Here is a 19813-nt window from a genome sequence, read left to right on the forward strand (position 1 = left end):
TTTTAGTCTCTCTTATGGTCACTCGAAAAGCATTCGACAATTTCGGCGCAACTGACGAGAAACTACGGTCACCAAACCTCACAGTTCTCTTAGGAATGACGAGTTGTCATCTCAGATTTCTCACTGGTCGATATTATTTTAGCATATCTTTCACATATTCTGTCGATTGCTCATATTAAACTCTATAGGTTTGGACAAAAATCTTAAAATCCACTCGGTGAATGGTATCCAATGCAGTTCTTTTTAGCACAGGAGTTATATGACGAAATTATACTCAAATGAAGATAACATTTAAACATTTTGCAAAATATCAGCAATAGACCCTTTTGTGGTGAGTTGGTGAGCATGCTCAATATACACTTCCGCGAGGTAGAGCTTGGGTAGAACAAAAACAAATTCCTCGCGGAAGTGTATATTGAGCATGCTCATCGACTACACCAACGTTAGCACAAAAGGGTCTATTACTCTAAATGTTTGAATATATTCATCTATGATAAAGTTTTCCAAAAGGTATTTTCAATATTAGGATAATTCAATGTGTTATCAAAACGTAATCACATTTTAAAACTACACGGCTTTTCCAGAAAAAAAGACACAAAAAATCTCTTATGATTGCCATCAATGAATGCTGTCAACAAGTTTCTCTAAGTATCCGAGTCGTCCTTTAATATGGACAAAAGGTTTTCTGTCACAAAACACGTATAAATTATTCTGAAATGTCATAGTGCATATGTCCCAAACAGTGTAAAGATAACGGTATAAAATAGTACACAAAATGTGTTACAAATTACCACAACAATAATTTAATACATAACAAATACGGTTACAACATGATTACCGAACACTTTCCACAATCCAATGTAAATCTAACAAAATAGTTATTACACATCCGGACTAGCTGGCACTGCAACGGTCCTGAGTTGTTACAGGCATTTTTAACGAAATGGTGGGTTAAAACAAGTTTTAATAAAATTTCGAAATGAATTAAGATGGATTACAATTCAAAGAAATTTCAAATTTTCATCATAGCCGATGAGTTTTATCCGGCCTGTTTTATCATTTTAAGGAGCAATTTTTACATAGGAATATAAATTTCATTGTTGTTCGAAAACAGGAACCAAATGAAATTAGTTATGTATAACACAATAAAATTCACAACAGGAAGAAACAATAATAAAAGCTGCAATTTTATACAATAGTATATAAAGCTTCAAAATCGTGTTGCCATCGATTACAAAATTGCATTTTATACAAATCTTTTCAGATACAAATGTTTTCACAAATACAGATATAATCAAGAAATCGTAAGGTCTGAAAAAATCAATAGGATATCCGAACAGGTTAGTGGACCTACGCGTATATATAAAAATACAAAAACTTGATTTCATGTAAAAAAAGCAATCTTTAAAGGATTGGTCTAAAAAAAAAAACATCGAACTAATTAGGCAGTTTTAGATTAAGTTTAATCGAAATAGACGTTGGAAGAAAATGCTGTGTGCTAACAACTGTACGGTTACTCGCCTCGGAGTAGGGAATAATAGGGCAACAATATTATCTTCTCATGAAATACAAGTTAAATTGAAACATGGTGATGTTGTTTCTGTAAAAAAAGGTGTAAGTATTGATGTGCTTTCTAAAAACATATGCGCCATAGACCACTATAGAATTTCTTTTCTTCAATTAATAGGATGACTGTCGGTTAGTAAAAGGGAGTTTGATATTTGATTTAACACAATTTCTTTGCATTAAACTGACCAGATTTAGAATCAATAATCAAGGGAACCAAGGCGATAGCGGTAATCAAAAGAATGTAATCCAGGGACAAAGACCAGACATGGAAAACAGACATACACAGCAAAGAACATGAAGTAACTAAAATCATATATACAAAGTAACAAAAGCAAACGAGCAACTCGGACTCCACTAAAACTGGGAGCATGGACCAGGTGCACTGTTTATCATCTTTACTACTGGTTGCATAGTTCGATAAAATTAATATCGTGGTTTAGATATTTAATTCCCATTATTTATATATAATTCAAAATTAATTTTTAACTTAATGCTAACTAAAATCGTCTAAACAGGTTTTGGATAGGTAGAGCCGACTTTGCAATTTGCAGATTTAATTTTGTAATTTGTAAAATTTTAATTTTTCACTGCACTAATGAACCCTTATACTGCAAAGTATATGCTTGCATATTGAAATATATCCCTTTTGAAAACGGGGGTTTTCTGCAGAAGGTAGGTTAAACACAATTTACAATAAAAAAAACCACAATATTTATAAAAGAATTGATGACCAAAATATTTAATTGAATAGAATTTTACTTTACTGGTCAGCTGGAAAGCATCCGCAAAGTCTTAAATATGTGAATATGTAGCGAACGGAGTCGTCACATTCTGAGACATAGTATATTTGTAATTATTTTTAAAACATTATGTTATTTCATTGTTTGAAAAAGTTCCAGATCTTGAAGCATTAGATGATATTTTACTCAAATATGTATGAACAGCGGAACAAAAACTATTCCGAGTCCTCGCATTACATCCAAATGCAACGAAAATGAATATTCCTTGGGATGCATTAAGTATTATGAATGTATATGAAATTGCTGCTTCTGGAAACCAGTGATATATGATACCAAAAGCCCATGTAACACCTGTAAGACAAGTCAGTCTCAGATAGATGGCTAACATATTCCTTTCTTTGCCATTGTGTGAGTCCAGCTTTGGATGGGTTTTTATTCTGATCACCACCCAAATAAACATGATAATATTTGACATAACTACCAATCCCAGTGGTACAACAAATGATATAAGAATCATTATAGACTTTGTAATATAACAATGATTACCTCCATAGCCTAGATAACCATTCTCCGAACCGTTTATGGAGAATTCAATTATGTTAATACCGATAAATATGGCTGAAAAAACGAAAGCATATAAAAAATAAATCAGCACAACGCGCTTTGAATATGTTACCGCTGTACTATTTAGTACGAAAACCCTAAACATATGGATTGAACAAATATTCATCCATGCAATAGAAGCCAGCCAAAGATAGTGTATAAACATTCCTATAACAACACATGTAAAGTTGTTTTTAGTAGATCTCATTCCAAAAAGATACAGCAAATTAGCTAACAATAAATATCCACAGAGCATCATTGTATTTAATCCTGGGACGGTGCGTATCTCTTTAATTACACCGTAAACCAGAAGAAGCAGAATCAATGAAATTATGGAAAAGGAAGAGCAAATTGTTGATATAGTTGTTTCAATTATATCTTCCGAAATTTTTTTATTTGCAATATTTCTATTAATATCGGTCTCCTTGACTGCATTCAAGTAAACATCTGCACACACAAGAAATGAATTGTTCTGTCGAATAACGCCCTTAAGATCATATGATATATTCATATCATTCAAATGCAAAACCCCCCCAGAAAAACTTACATCGTCAATCTGAAATTTCAGTCGAGGGCATAAATAGTTGTAAACAACAGATACAGAATTGAACTTGAAATCACACGTAAGTGAGCGAGAAAACGGAGGTTGAGGCAGTGTGAAACTAATATCATTCAAATTACCCAGACAATCTACTTCAGCTTGTGACAGGGTCGTTAAAGTAATTTGTGTAAGTATTGAGTTATGTCGAAACTGAATACTCCTTCTTGATTGCAAAGAGTTAATATACATAATATTATCGTGTGCATATTGTTGATGAAAAAACATCTTAAAAATAAGTGTTGTTTTGTTCGAATTTTCTACTAGAAATACTTTCGTTGGGTAATCGTCCTTACACAACTCGACTCGTAATTTCAAATTAACATCTTCCAAGATTGCATCCTCGACGGCTTTTGTAACAGAGCTGACACAAAACAAATCCTCCAAATTGCATGTTATAACACCATTTTCCATTTCAGTCATAAGATTCACTCCATACCTCTGGTTAGATATCTGGTCGAAAAGTGCTTTACAGGTTGTGGTTCTTTTATCATATGTATAGTAAGGTTGGCAGTGGACCACCCTGCATATTTCCTACAGTTTGATAAAATGATATTAGAATTAAGCTATACAAAATATTTCTATTCAACAGAATCATTAGCACGAGTTCGAAAGATATATTTAAGTGCTATAAAACTTTAAATTGAAATGAAACTATAAGATGATTTTTCATTTCACAAATCTAATATGAATTTCTTTATCCCAGATACACTGTTTCGGGCAATTTCAGAAATCGTTATCAACAACATGTCAACATACTTAGACAGAATAACATCAACTGCTTGTTATAAGAAGAGATTAATGCGGAGTTTGAACAAGAAGGCTACAAGAGATATTTGTAATCAGTACTGGAGGTTTTTATTTCTTGTGAAAATAAGAACTATATACTCAATTTCACATGACCAAAATATTACATGATGTTAAATAAGACTGTATTCATAAATTTGCATTACCCATATAATTAGAATTGCTTTAAGTGTTTAAACTGACGGTATACTTTAAAACTGATTTCAGAGATATACAAACCTGTTAACCTTTGTAAGAGTTTATGTGGGAGATTCTCCCCCACTGAGACTGTCTCATGTGGGAAATTTGTATGAATTTGATTATTTCATATTTTTCACAAAAATATAATAATTTTAACTTATATTTCATTTTTATATGGGAGATTTTGTGAGAGTCTTCTCCCTAACGATGGAGAGAGGGTTGACCGGTATGGATATGATCTGCAGATCTATGATTAAACGGTATCCTACTTCATGCACATTTAGAGGATTTTTTTCATTTCATTTCACTTTTTCACCACTATTTAAAACCTGTCAAAACAATTATTTGCAATTACATTCAAAAACTCTGCTTAAGAAATCATTTCCTAGGTAGATGCATTTCATAATTTTTTTTTCTTTTTCATCTAATGTACTATGTTAAAATTACTGCTCTTCACTTCCTGTTTATCAATTACGAAATATTGATGAAATGATGAAGATTTAAATGATACCTCTGTTAAACATGTTTAACACATCATATGCTTCATGACAAATTTGCAAAAACTAAATTTCTGAAAAGCAAATTTATAACTAAACAATCATTACTAATTGTTTTAGAAGAAACTGAGTATTTTTCAACTAAGGACTGGTATCTAAAAAGAAATTTGGTAAGAGACTTTTTGAGACGCATTTCCTCATATCTTTTATTCAAAAGTCTGTTACACAAATATTTATGGCGTTCGAGGAAATCATAGTAGTTAGTGCTTGCTATAGTGTAGCGCATCAATTTTGAAATATAAACACCATGTACAGGATATGAAGGGATATTGCTGCACAGGTAAGGAAAATTTATTATATTAAAATTAAAGTCGTCTCTTTTATCATAAATCTTAGTGCTGAGATGACCACTGTAGTCAAATTCGAGATGTAGGTCCAAAAAAGAATGCAGAACAGACTGTTTCTGTAGTCTCTTTTATTTCGAACTCTGGTGGATATATTGGCGGTAACCATTTACAAAAGAAGGGTTGTTGATAGACAATACGTCCATATATCTGTATGTACAGTTCAAGGATTTAGCATCTTTTAAACTTTTATTCTTTGCGAGGATCTGACGAAATTTAGTCTCGTATGAATATAAAAACAAATCAGCTAGGATAGGAACACAGTTAGTGCCCATTGGAATGCCAACCTGTTGTTGAAATATAGCTCCTCCAAATGTAACAAGTTATCAATGACGAAATCAAGCATATCGCAAATATGCTTTTCTGTGTAGCACACTTTGCCCTTCTGCGATGTTTTAGAAAAATATGTGGATTTGTAACCGAGAACAACATAATTTTTTGAAACAGCAAAAGAGTTACGAATAATTTCTTTCAAACCAGATTTCAATTTATCATGTGGTAACGTAGTGTAAAGAGGTGAGTGGTAAGGAGAAAACTAATTTCCGAAAAAATTTGTTTTGAAGTAAATCTCTAGAATTTTGAGGTATCCACATATGATTAATAGTAGATGGTATTGCAATAAACTTGCTGTCCATCCTTCACTGCGGAAATTATCTTTGTAAGATGAATTGACATATCCTTCATGGAGCAAGATGAAGATCCTGCAATATACCTTTCTTTGTCTACAGGGACGATAACATATGTCTCATGTAGTGAGAAAAGGCATTCACGTGCATAAGGCCTCAAATCTTCACTTGCTTTGCTTTAGTTTAGATCTTATTTTCATTTGCAGCAATGATATAATATTATTAAGCTAAATCATTCCCTGAAACATATTGAATGATTTTGGAAGAGATTTTAATTGATATAAAAGGAATTATATACGGACTATATTCTGTGGATTGTTCAAAAACAGTAGGGAAGTTCCTGACAAAAAACCGGTGACATAAAGGATATTGATCATGAAGGATCAAAAACTCAAAAATATACATCAGTCGAAATTATTACCTGTAAATCATCGTAAATATAATTTTCAGAACATCTCTGTTTCTCAACACTTTCTTGAGATCTATACCTTATCAATCCTGAAAATGTCCCCATTCGATAACCACCTCCTATTGGTTCAAGTTCCTTGAGGGTACAACCAATTTTAGGTTGTGTATCTCTATTACACATATAACAAAAGACATTTCTGTAGTTAACCATATATACGAAAGTATAGCTGTTGCAAGCATTATCAATTGCTTTATCGTATTTTGTCCACAATCCAGTCATATTACATTTTGTGTAAACGCCCCAGTTACAACGGGGGTGGTATTGATTATCCTTAAAAACTATATTGCATTTGTTGTCTTCGTGCATAGTCAACAGAAGTTCATTTTGCGTTAAAGGTATTTTGTCGAATGGTGTCCCTGTGGAACATTGGAACTGCGGCTTCCAAGTCCTGAAAGTACTTTCATGGCGTCCATTACATGTCGCACAATATGTGTTTCTGTAAATATCACTTTCATTTACAACACTAACTGGTGTAAAAAGCGAAAGGTCTAAATGTTCATTCTGTGTCGGTTCTGATTCACATTTGCTTCTAATATGAGAGTTACTGAATGATGGCGAACACGAACTAATCATTTTATAGGATACGAAGGTATTGCTTTTCGTACTGCCAAATTGCCTATATTGTGGACGAACGCATACTTCCGACGGCGTGTCTAAACCTAATTTATTAATATTTGGGCATTTCTTAGGGCTTGTAGCTTTAGATGACACATTACATGAACATTGCTGTTGACAACATGGGTATAATGCAGTATTGTTATTTGTGAGAGTTATCGTTCTACCAAATTCTTCACATAAAGGCTGATATGGACAATATAGCAACTGAGACTGTACCACATCCCGTACATAAAAATTTGATATATTTTGAGTTAGGTAGACCACAGCTTCATGGTCTTTTCCAGTTGGGTATTCATATGGCATGTATTGACAATATATGTACAGTAATGTCACTATTAGCACAAATTTGGCTAAGAGTTCCATGATGTTCTTTCCTGAATAATGACTAGAACTCTAAATTGATAGAATCAATATACATCTAAGTCGTTATATGCGCGCCGGTGTTTCCACACATAAATTTCCAAATGCAAACAGCAGCTTGTGGATGATCATTTCCACTCTCCATTTTTGGCTTCAGGTTTCATCGTTCAATTTGTTTACAGTTGACAAGGCACATAGATATCAGGAATCTGGAATTAAAATTGCTTTGGAATCTAATGATGACATACATAGATATTTTAACTATAATAAAATGTGTTTAATTAAGTTTAATCTTTTAAAGGTTCCCTTCATCAAAATTTTTGAAAGGGATTTTTACAACAACTATTTACCAAAAGTATCTGCTTAATATATAGAATTAAAGGAAAACCTACTTGAATAATATTTCGATGTTGCCACTTCTGTAAACATCGACTCAAATATGAAAATTAGAGTGTAGTCAAATTAAAACTTAAAATCAGGAATCTAGTCTCTCATAAGGAAATAAATGGCCACAAGTAAATCGGTTGTAACAAAATTAATTGCTGAACATAAATAATTAAATCAAATTATTCATACTTAATTCCCACATTGGTTTTATCATGCAACATACAATTTAATTTCAAATGTAACGCGCTTTCTGATTGGATAAAATGTTCTGTCAATCCTATCAAAAACCAAATTTTGATATTTGACTATGGCGTCATGAAAATATTTTGGTTATTTACTCGTTAAATTTTAGTATTGAAATTAAATTTTGAAGAATGACTATTCTATTTTTTATTCTATTTGAAATAACCTCAATGCCCATGGTGCACACTTGAAAATAACATGCTACGCATTTTAATTATTGTGCACCATAGGATGGAGTTTATTTCTTCATAGAATCATATATACTCTTGCAATAATGTTCAAATGAATAATTAATCACATTTGTTGATTATTAAGTTTTCTCTGCAGACTCCTAAACCCTGGTTTATGTACTATCATATCATATATCGATGACTGAATGATGAGTTGCAAATCCATTGGGAAATCGGTATTAATCACAAACCATTATGAAGATATATTAAGGATCCTGGGATAAATGAACAATTAAGTATGATTTTCATTTTGGTCATCAACAATAAATGTTTTAGACGTTTTGCAATGTCATGTGTAGCACACTACAGTATATAGATCTAATTAAAGCATGTGGTCGACTTACAGTACATATGATAGAGTTGATTTTTATTAGTATAAGCAGTCATAATGTGTGTTGCTACATTTGTATAATCAATTCATCAATAATCACATATGTATTGTGCATTTGAACCTTTAAAGTGATCTCAAGCTAACTTGTCTATATATTATTAACTGAATTTACTACACGTTCAGGCAAATAATGAACATGTATTGGTCATGTAACTTATGTCGGGTTCCTTCTGTCTATGATGTAATTTAACTGTTAGGTGTAACATAAGATTGTATGATGTATGTCTGAGCATTTTTTGTTTGTGATTGGTTAAGAGCAGTGGAGAGAATTTAGATTTCTTTATATTATTTCATAGTGTTCAAGTGACATTGACCATTGATATTCTCTTATGTTTAGTGGAACATATCTACAAATTATTGTTTGGATTTGTGTTATTTTAAATCCTGTTGTTCCATCAAGTTAAGGTATTTATATTTTACTTTTTTATACATTTACTTGTGTAAATTTGTGGACTTATGAAGCTGATTGCTTTGTGGTATGAGAAATACTGAAAATGTGAACTTGTTCCATTTTAAATCATTATGTTATCCGCAAAGCAGGAGTAATGAAAGTTAATCATTATAATAATGGTTAATGTGACGAATTGATTTTAATAATATGTTTTCCATTTTTCTATTTTATGCTATGATTGCATATTATGCTTACATAGTTATAGTCTACGCGTATTTATTATAAAACATATCCATATTTCAGATGTAAATACTTGTTTCCATAGTAACCAAGTCGGTTATATCGTTGTATAACATTAGTCCCTTACTTAGGTACTTAGTCCAAATTTCTGTATTCATCTAGCATTAATTAATTCATGTTTGCATTTATTTGATAATGATCGAAGTAATGATTCGTACGTTTATGCTGCTAAACATATATTCAAATTTATATTCATACGCAGGGTATGAATTCTATATCGTTTGTTACAACCGAAGTTATTGCAAATAAACACTTTGGTGTTTTCATACTTTATTGTATATATTTATTGTTTATATCGTGGTTAGAGTTCGTTTCTATCCCTATCCTGCGAAAACCCATTAAAATTAGTTAAGTCAAATTTACTAAAATGGCTAAATTTCAGCATATTTTTGTATACCATCGTCAACGGTACGTTACGTTTATTTCATCGAATCATAGAATTGTTATGAATGAGTAACTATTATGAGCAAGTAATATTTCCATTGTACTTGGAACTTTCACGATGTTTGATGTTTTGAACATGACCGTAAGTAGTTGATTTCACATCGAATGTGTGCAACCACTACAAACCATGATATATGCTTTTATAACGTTCTCGTCTTAATATTCATGAGTGTTTATGGGAAAATTCATTAAAGTATAATATATTTGAAACACACCTGCATACTTGTAATTCTGGATTAAGACATTAAAATGACATACTATTCCACATAGATTTTACACATATACAAAGACAATTACACATTTATACTTACCTTAAACCATACTTGCCGTATATAATACTGACCCCAAGGCTCAATATATGAAAAATGGTTTATTGAAATTTTGATGTGTGTCAATGGTAATTTTGAATATTAATATTTTGTCAGTATATTAGTACTTATTTCAGTTCATTTGTCTTTCAGTCAATCCTTTAATTTCATCAGTAGAAATTTACCTTGTTTGTGATGTACAACTACAATAAAGAAGACATGAACTGATCTATGTATCCATTGTTGATGATTTAATCGTTATCCTGCTTTCCACATTCATTGGCGTATCGACATTTAAGATGGAAAGACGAAAAAGAAAAATCCGGTTTAGATCTATCACAAGAGGAATTGCTTGAGGCTACTTCTAACGTCAATAGAAATTTATAGCGAGAATAAGTGAAGATGAAGGAGGCTTGTATAACTGAATTAATAATAGAGAAAAATACATTCATAATTATAAGATTCATGGAAAACTATTTCTCCGTGAAAGGTAAAATTCGTACAAGTCATCCTACGAGAACACATCACTCGTCGTCATATACATTGTATAAGCAGACTTTCTTCAAAAAAGCTAGCTAAAGGATAAAACAAATGTGAATAAGAACACTTAAAAGAAGCTTTACAAAAGAAGAAAACTTGAATTAATAGCCAAGGTACAATTACAAATAAAAGAGGAAGAGTAATCAAGGGAACCAAGGTTATAGCTGTAATCAAAAGAATGTCTCCAGGGACAAAGACCAGACATGGAAAACCTATATACACAACAAAGTACATAAAGTAACTAAAATCATACATACAAAGTAACAAAAGCAAAAGAGCAACTCAGACTCCACTAAAAACAGGGAGCATGGACCAAGTGTATCGGTAGGGTTAGCGTCCTCTGCTTTTTGGGAAACAACCGCAGAGTTGAACCTGTCAACAAAGATAGCTGTATCAAACGCAAATACTTAAGTACTAGAAAAGTAGGAACCGTTAGAATACACAAGATCAGAATCCTAAAGAGATGAATGCATATGATTTTCGACTCAGTCAACTGAAAAGAAAACTGAAACTCTGAATTCTGAGGCTGCACCATTTCGCATAGAAGTAACCAGAAAAGACGATGATATTCCGACACAAAGTGAAATTGCAGTTGATACAAATATAGATAGGACATGTACATTTACGGCAAATTCAAAAACTTTTGTGAATTCAGAATTAAAGTGATTACTACACAGAAAACTGGTAATATTGACAGTAATGCTATGGCTATGCAAGCTATAGTAAGAAACTGAAGAAAGCCTATTCCAAACATCAAAAAATTTGGAGGAGATCCGCTTGAATTTAAGAAACTTGTTCGCCAGCTGCAGTTCAATGCAAAGTTAGTCCAATACAGTGAGACTGAGGACGTAAAAATGAACTATTTATAGCAGTTTACGTATGGAGAAGTTGATAAAGTAACAACAGGATACAGTCAAAAGATTGGTGATTTTCTGAATAAAGCTGCGATGCATTAACTCGAAGAGTGTTATGGAAGTAGTAATACTATAGCAAGTGCATTCAAGAAGGCCCTAGACCAACCAACAGTCAAATCTTACGAAGCAAAGGGCTCTAGATGACTTTTTGTTATTCTTGATAGAGTGCGAGAATGCTGCATATAGTATTGATGCATTGAAGATCGTAGAATATTTAAAGAATATTAAGTGATTATTGTGCCAGTTGCCATTAGACAGCGAAATATTGTGTTAAGAATGAAGACGAATGTGCAGTCCATTCGATTCATCCATTATGTGAAGCCAAATAACGATCTTACTTATGGCACAAGTGCGATAAATTCTTGAACATCGAAAGATGACCAGTATGACAATGTGAAAACATAGAGAAAAGACTAATCATAAAAACGAACAACAAATGCTTCTGTAATAGATATCAAGTCTCCAAAAGGGAACATAGATGTAGTAATACTATGGAATGTTCATATTGCAACTTGAAAACTCATAAGTTGGAACATTGCTCCGCTACATTGCAAATTGGCCATCAACAGTGAGTTTTGCTGTGGTTGCCTGAAAAAAGGAAACATGACGAAAAAAGTGAAAAAAACATATTGACATGCACTATCTGTAGAAATAAGCATCTGTTGATTTTACATGATGACAGGAAAGTTAAAAGCGAGAAATCAGAAAATGCAACATCACCTTTTAATGTAGCAGGTCAACTAGAGGCCTGTAACAACTCATCTTGTGTAATGGCAATAGTACCCGTAAAGATAAAGTTAATGAATGAAGTGACAACTTTCGATACAGTGACAGTATTAATTTTCACAATGTACTAATTTTCGCTAATTTCGCAGTGAACACAAAAATGCGAAAAATAGAACCTGCCAAAACATTTTGAAGACATTTTGTGCACAATGCATAAAGTATCCCTGCCAATGGCACCCAATGGCATAAGGGCGTGATCTGGAATGAACACTGACAGCCACACCTGTGTCTTATGAACACAATTCTCTTAGTTTTCAGTATCAACTTGTGTTTTGTTCATCAACAAGAAAGCGCTAAATGTAGAATGAATATAAATAACCCAAGAAATGCCCTTCATAAAAATTTAATATAAAGAAATCCTTTAATCACTTAAATAAACTGTTTGCCTTCATTTTTTTACTCATTGGCTTTTTACAGGACATCCAATCAGGAACTTTCCTTTTAGCACCTGTTTGAGACAATATTTCTGATTGGCTACCTGAAGTCAATGACACTTTCACTGATTCTGATTGGCTTTGAGAGTCTACTGATGAAAATCTTTTTAATGATGAGTCCTTATGAGAAGTAGAATCACACACATCAGATGATGATTTCTTCAATGAAAATCCTGCTGAATCTAGTTTGTTCTTCCTCTCATCCTTACAAGGTACAGCACTGTAAAACTTAACAAAATTCATGAAAAGATTTAAAAATGAAAATCCAAGAGAATATATTGTGTAATATAATTCATCATTTCTACTATTGGAATCAAGTGAATTGTGTTGCAAGATGCTTAAGCAAAAAATGACGTTAAAAGTCAAATCCCTAAAAGTTGCAGTTGCATTAGAATAACATATCAAAACAAATTTATAATGCAGTATTCTTTGTTACACAGAATTTCATTGGAAAACATCAAAAATTTCTGGGCAATAATTCAATGATTAAAAATCCTAATTTTTTTCACATACACAGAGGTTATTTTCAATACACTAACTTGTTACTGTGACATCATTAACGTCACTCTGTCCACAATATACAATTTAAAAAAATCTAAACTAAATAAGGCCTTGAAAAAGAGAACAATCCTAATTTTGACTTAAATCAATTAGGTATTAAGTAGCTGTCCTTGTAAGAATCATGCAAAATCTGAAAAATGTGATACACCCTAAAAAAGGCTACATATTTTTATTTTTGTAATTAAGTTGTTTTATGGGTCTATACTAATGTGTAATTATTCATTCAAATCTGCCTGCTCTTAGGAGATAATCAACATTGAAAATCCAGTAGATTCTATTGTATTTGAGCGTCATTTACAGAGTTATCTCCGTTAATTTTGAAATCTACAGTGCATTCTATATAATTTTTATCTCCTAAGAGCACGGGTTATATGAAAAACCACATGTTAATATCTGTATACTATGGCAACTCAAACAAAAAATCAAAAATAAAAATATGTAGGCTTTTTACCCATGAATCACATTTTGCATGATTCTTAGCTGGAGTACTACTTAAATTATAAGGATTGTTTTTATTGTTTTAATTCACATGAAAACCTTCTTTTTTTTTATGAAAGACTCAGATTCATATTCGGTTTCACTAAAGTGTCCATTCACTCAAATAATATTAAGACTTCATTTCAAGTTTTGGGAATTAAAAAACATTTTACTTCCTACTATGACATGGTAACTTCCAACAAACCTGTACATTTGGGTCCTACAAACATGTCCTATTTTGAAATATCAGACAACATCATTTATGTTTGTGTTACAAAATTTGTTGGGGCTTACATATGTTAAAACAAATTAACATAAAAAAGGGCTGTTCCCAAAAATCAGACATATAAATTTACAGAATTTTGAAATTTTTTTTTTTTTTTTTTTTCAGTCTGACACTTAACCTACAATGAAGTTAATTTTGTATGTGCATGACTTGGGTGTGGAGTTAGTTTTATAAGCCTTAGGATCGTAGTTTGTATTCCCTCACAAAACTTAGACAAGGCAGACTCTTACATATTTGTAGCAATAAGAACCGTGCCCAGTTTCACAAACATGAGAAGTATGTACTTGTTGATAATATTCATCCATAGGATATGCTGCACAACGCTGACAAAATCTCACAAACATGATATATAACATCAATTTATTTAAATAAGACAGATGGAGAAGTAAAGTAATCCAAAGTTATTCCTTTGAACTTCCAATGCCAAGCAGCTTTTAAGGTGAATCGTATTCTCTATTATTTTTTAGATGTTTAACAGACACTATGATGTTAAGAACACATTGCAAGATTCCATAAAGCTTCAGATTGAGGGCTTTTTCTCCAAAATAATAAATGTTTTTGAACTAATCCAGATAAACTTGCTTATCAATACTTTCATTATGTACCAATATGTTACTTTAACTGAATATATTCGCTGATAAAAAACAAAAAAAACTGAATGCTTTTGTAGTCATTTTGTAGTCGGACAGCTGCATGTTTGAGAGATCTTGACAAAGGTAGTTATGTTTGTAGAACCAGACATATTTATATTCCATGCAAAGCATATAATTACCTGATGATCATTATTGCTGCCAGACTGTGATGATGCCCCTTGAAAAGAACTCTCCTGAGAAGAGGAACAAACAACAAGTTCTCCATTCAAATTTGATTGTTTACCATATTTCTGTACCATCAGGGCAATAATTACTTTAATATGCCCATACTCAATATGGTCTGGGAGAGCATCCTTGATTTTAGTTAGCCTTCCTATTTCTAAAAGATAAAAAAAATAAACTAGAAATTCTGTGAGCAAGCCCATGAAGAGTAAAGTCTCAACCTCTGCTTCAAAGGAAGGTAAATGTTAAATGTAAAACCCAGAAGTATATTATCTTCAGATAATAAGGATATTCCTTCTTGCATATCCAAAAATGATGCCTATCAAATTTCATCAAAATCTCTTGATCAGTTATGTAGGAGTTGTGCTCACTGGAAACAGACTAACAGACAGAGTGAATCCTATAAACCCAAACTTTGTTTGCAGAGGGAATACACATGTAGATGATGCATATTTTACATCTTCAATTTTTGAAGATTCTGTGAAAGTTTCATTCAATTCTATTCAGTGGTGTAGGAGGAGTAATGGATAAGAGACGGGTTTTCCCCTGTGTAATGAAGGGAAGGAAGTACAGATGCAAAGAGGGATTGATATCCCTATCACTATATACCAAAGTGGGTATAAAAACTACTAGAAATACTGCGCGTAGACTGAATAATAGCCCAAAAAGAATTCAACTGTCAATGACAATTATCCCATAGATATAGATGTCAACTTGATATCCCAACTTTCATTTTTTTTTCATAAGCCAACCAAAAAGAATCTGGAACCCAAACAAATATTAATATTTTCAAGTTTAAAAATAATCATGAAAATTAGTTATCCACAAATATTTAAACTTTTGTGAAATTCTGAATAGTTCAGCATTATCCAGCAACATGTACATTTTGTATTAATTAACTCTGTACTTCAGCCACGCCCCCTAACTATGAAACTACTTCAATAGGGTATCCCAATGAACTAAACGCATGCATTTAAAATTGATAGACAGTTGACAGTATTGATCTTCAAAAAAAAAAATGATAATTTCATATTATAAAAACAATATATTGTGATTTTATTTGTGTTTTCTGGTGTTTTTGAATTAAAATATAAGAATTCATTCCCATTTTTGGTTAGATTATAGGATATAAACGACTATGGGTCGGTTTACGCCGCAACATTAACCGCTTAGTGGTTTATTCAGCCTAAACCGACCAAAAGTCATATATATATCTCATAATATAACCAGCCATTGAAAACAATTCTTAAATAACTATTACAGTCACAGGGTACCTACCAGAGTTAATAGGAGGATTTCTTATAACACTTGTAATTAGTTCTTGCATCTTATTGGTGATACCCAATCTGTCAAGGTCTGCCTCCAAACCAACAGAAATTGCTTCAGCAATGTGACCGGTCACGGTTGTTGTCTTGATACCTCGAAGTGATGCTATCTCTTCCTAAAAAAATATCCATTTCCTGTTAATGTCTTCTGATAGGATGTGTATTGATAATTCGAAAGAAGAAACTTCCATCAAGCATTTTATTTTTTTTTTAATTGTAATAAAGACCTGTATACAATATATCAATTAGGATATATGTTTTTGTACATATTAAAACACATAAAACATGCAAAAACCATATTTATTTCATATACACAACCATATACTCATAGGTTATTACATAAAAACTTCCATATTGCCCTTAGAATCAGCCCCAGGCTCCCATGTCTAAACCAAACCCTGAAAAAAACTGAAAATCAGTCTAACCCAGAAACTATGTGAAGTCCCTTCATATCAATTAAAATGTAATTCTAACTATGTAAGCCTGACATCTATTTAAACCAAACCAATTTTAAAGTCCAAAAAAAGTTCTTTTAAGGCAGGTTGCATTGTACCAAATAATTTTTACAGTATTATTTTAATACTCACCAGAGATTTATTCTGTCTCTGAAACATGACATAAGTTATCCTGCAAGTGTTTGTTAACTTCCAGATTTTGTCAGAGTCTCCAGATATGTCCTGCCAATATAAAAACAAAGTACACACGCTTTACCTAATCTTTATACAATATAGTTATAAGTTATTCTGATTCATTTAAAGGTTGTTTTTTTTCGTTTCACAGGTCTATACTTACTAAAGTATGAAGTATATTTGTTTTAATTTCTTGAGCTTTTAAATTTTAACACATGATTATATACATGTACATGTTACTGCAAGCTACTGTTTCTTCATTTTCAGGGCTGATTTTTTACATGTATATTACCATACTATTTGAGCAGTCGAAATACATTGAATGTACATAATAACTTCTAATTGCTTTCACTTAAATCAGTTAAAATCATTTTTTTTTCTTCCATAGGGCTATTCCAGAAAAACTGTCTCTGAGGGGAAGGGCAGAACACAGTTGATTTATTTATGTTTTGGTGGGGGTAAAATTTGAATTTTTCTTATATGACAAATGTAATGCATTTTAATTTTAATGTGTTGGTGGTACCCCTATATATATCTTGAATGTTCTGACTCCAGGACACACTTTTTCATGGAATAGTCCTTAATGAAGGTCTATATTTTGTATCTAATATTTTAAATTGCAGTTTAATGTGAACAACACTCTGCTGACTTGACAAAAACATTTATATGTGACTCTTGGCTCATAATGTTCCACACAGTCTCATATATTCTTCCAGCTTGTAGCCTCTTCAGCATATTGCTTCAACACAGCCAAATGTGCCACATATGGTAATCATATGGTGCTTGATTCATATGATAATCATATGGTAATCGTATGACAATCCTATGATATTAAACATATGATAGTCATGTGATTATCATATGATTCTCATATGGTAATTTTGGCTTAAAACATATGATAATCATGTTTGTGAAAAACATACGATTATCATCTGATAACCATGCGATAATCATATGCATACCGAAACATATGATTAACATATGGTGCTCGATTTATATGATAAGCATATGATGCAAACCATATGATTCTCATGTGTGGCACATTAGCCTGTGTATGACAAATTGGTGATGTGTTATTGTTGATTTATTGTTTTAGTTTTACAGTTATCAGAATTTAACCTGGCAAGATCTGTTTCATTTCTCTTCTGAGTTCAATTGTTTTTAAAAATCAAAACCAATAATAAAAACTTAATAGACAGTATACCCAACCTTGACCTTGACTTTGTGTTTTTCTTATTTTGAGCAAAGGGAAATAACTCTCCAACCCGAAGACTGGTTTACTATCCCACTGGATCAATGGAGAGCAGTAGACTTCAAATTGAAATATTTGACTTACAGGAGCTGCAGTAAGTACTCTGATACTTTAAAATAACTTATTTTAAACCATTAGCTATTTACAAAAGTGAAAATAGTTACAAGTTTTTAAGAAAAATGTTTACTGTTCTTCAATGAGATCGCCAACCAGGTTGTCCTATGTTGGTGGGTTACGTACCTTTGCAAATCTTGAAAATATGGCTTGTATTCCATAAATATGAAAAAGGACAATCTGATACTACATACAATGTACATATGATTCAGATTTATCACAGTATTCTATCTGAAGTTAAATCATTGTGTCCTAGAGACCTTTTCCTACATAATACATGTAAGTGGTTAGATTAAACTTTATACAACCAGTTCTTGAATGGGAGTTGGAAAACTACCGTTAAACTTTTAATTTTCATGATAGCTCATTTTTGTTAATTCTGTCTTGTGAACATAATTTAATAAAATGATTAGTGCTTATCTATCCATTTCAAAAATAGCGAAAATAAGTAAACCACAAAAAAATGATTAATGCATTAAAATTCGGTATTCTTGTGAATTTTGAGTGTCAAATGATCATGCTTTTGAGTCTGGTTGTGAAGACATTTTACCACTGTTTCACAACAATAAACTTACCGCTGCCTCAGCTAGGTCAATCTCTGGTAGGTTGTCCATCTTCAGACCATTCTCTTGACAGAATGGTATGATTACATCAAGGAAAATTTTTCCAAACCTTTCCACCTTAACCTCTGGAAAATCCTCTATTTTGGACAAATTCTGTTTTATACTTGGTCTAAAAATAGATTTTTTTTATATTTCAATTCTTGCTTGGGTGTCAATGAATAAAATGACAGACCATATTATGTGAATCAACAGGCACGTGCATAAAAAACTGCTGTCATTTATACAGGAAAAACCAATTCATATCATTTTCAAAAGAACTGACCAAATAAAATTTATGCCATATTTCATGTGAATCAACCCTCCATATGAGTTTCATATTAATTTTTCACTTCATTTTCACATGAAAATCACACAAATTTCATGTTAAAATTTTTAGAACAGTATTAACCTGTGAATAGATAAGATCAAAAGTAAACTTATAATAAAAACAAAAGCATATTTCAAGTATCAGTCTTTATAATAATCAAACAGGAGGTGATTCATGCAAGTCAAAAACCCACCAAACTTGGTTATATTTCTTGTTCAGAATCCGTCATAGATCACATAACCCAGGTTAGTTTTTCATTTGGAGGTTGTGCTTTTAAAGATAAAATTTATATACATTGTACATGAAATAAACACTTTGCAAGAGTTGCAGTTCTTGATTTGGTTTGGTTTGGTTGATTTTAATGGGAAGTTAAAGTGTAGTTTTCTCAAAAGTACAGATCTGAATACAGAAATTACTATTGTCACATGAAAATATAGCATATGTACACCAAAAAAGTGCCGTCAGATCCATGGGTTTTTCTATGCCATGAATCACCTTATCATAGGCAGTGTCTGAATTTTATATGCACTGGTACTTAAGGAGGTAGACCTAGTGTAAGGGACACCACCTTTAAAAATCATTGGA

At 32.0% G+C, this 19813-nt stretch overlaps 2 protein-coding genes across 3 annotated transcripts in view; both read right to left on the minus strand.

Annotated features, from left to right (window-relative positions):
• Nucleotides 1-2305: 2305 nt before the first annotated feature.
• On the minus strand, nt 2306-7604 carry LOC148603180 (uncharacterized). The gene is made up of 2 exons (XM_088554097.1): nt 6446-7604; nt 2306-4044 (listed from the first exon to the last, which is right to left on the minus strand). The coding sequence occupies exons 1-2, from the start codon at nt 7472-7474 to the stop codon at nt 2437-2439; spliced, it is 2637 nt and encodes an 878-aa protein (XP_088410223.1). The 5' UTR covers nt 7475-7604; the 3' UTR covers nt 2306-2436.
• A 5128-nt stretch (nt 7605-12732) lies between these two features.
• The window catches only part of LOC148603181 (bifunctional 3'-5' exonuclease/ATP-dependent helicase WRN-like), a 42018-nt gene continuing 34937 nt past the window's right edge, over nt 12733-19813 (minus strand). The window contains exons 23-27 of one of the 2 annotated variants that reach the window (XM_088554095.1): nt 18874-19030; nt 16891-16980; nt 16257-16419; nt 14936-15135; nt 12733-13067 (exon numbers count right to left, since the gene is read on the minus strand). In XM_088554095.1, coding sequence (XP_088410221.1) covers nt 12771-13067; nt 14936-15135; nt 16257-16419; nt 16891-16980; nt 18874-19030 — 907 coding nt within the window. In that variant the 3' untranslated portion in view covers nt 12733-12770. The remainder of the gene's footprint in view (nt 13068-14935; nt 15136-16256; nt 16420-16890; nt 16981-18873; nt 19031-19813) is intronic. The other variant, XM_088554096.1, reaches the window with a different exon arrangement.

Source organism: Perna viridis, chromosome 11, assembly GCF_037379345.1.
Source record: "Perna viridis isolate PV_CMFRI_1.1 ecotype Kerala chromosome 11, ASM3737934v1, whole genome shotgun sequence".
NCBI classification, from domain to species: Eukaryota; Metazoa; Mollusca; class Bivalvia; order Mytilida; family Mytilidae; genus Perna; species Perna viridis.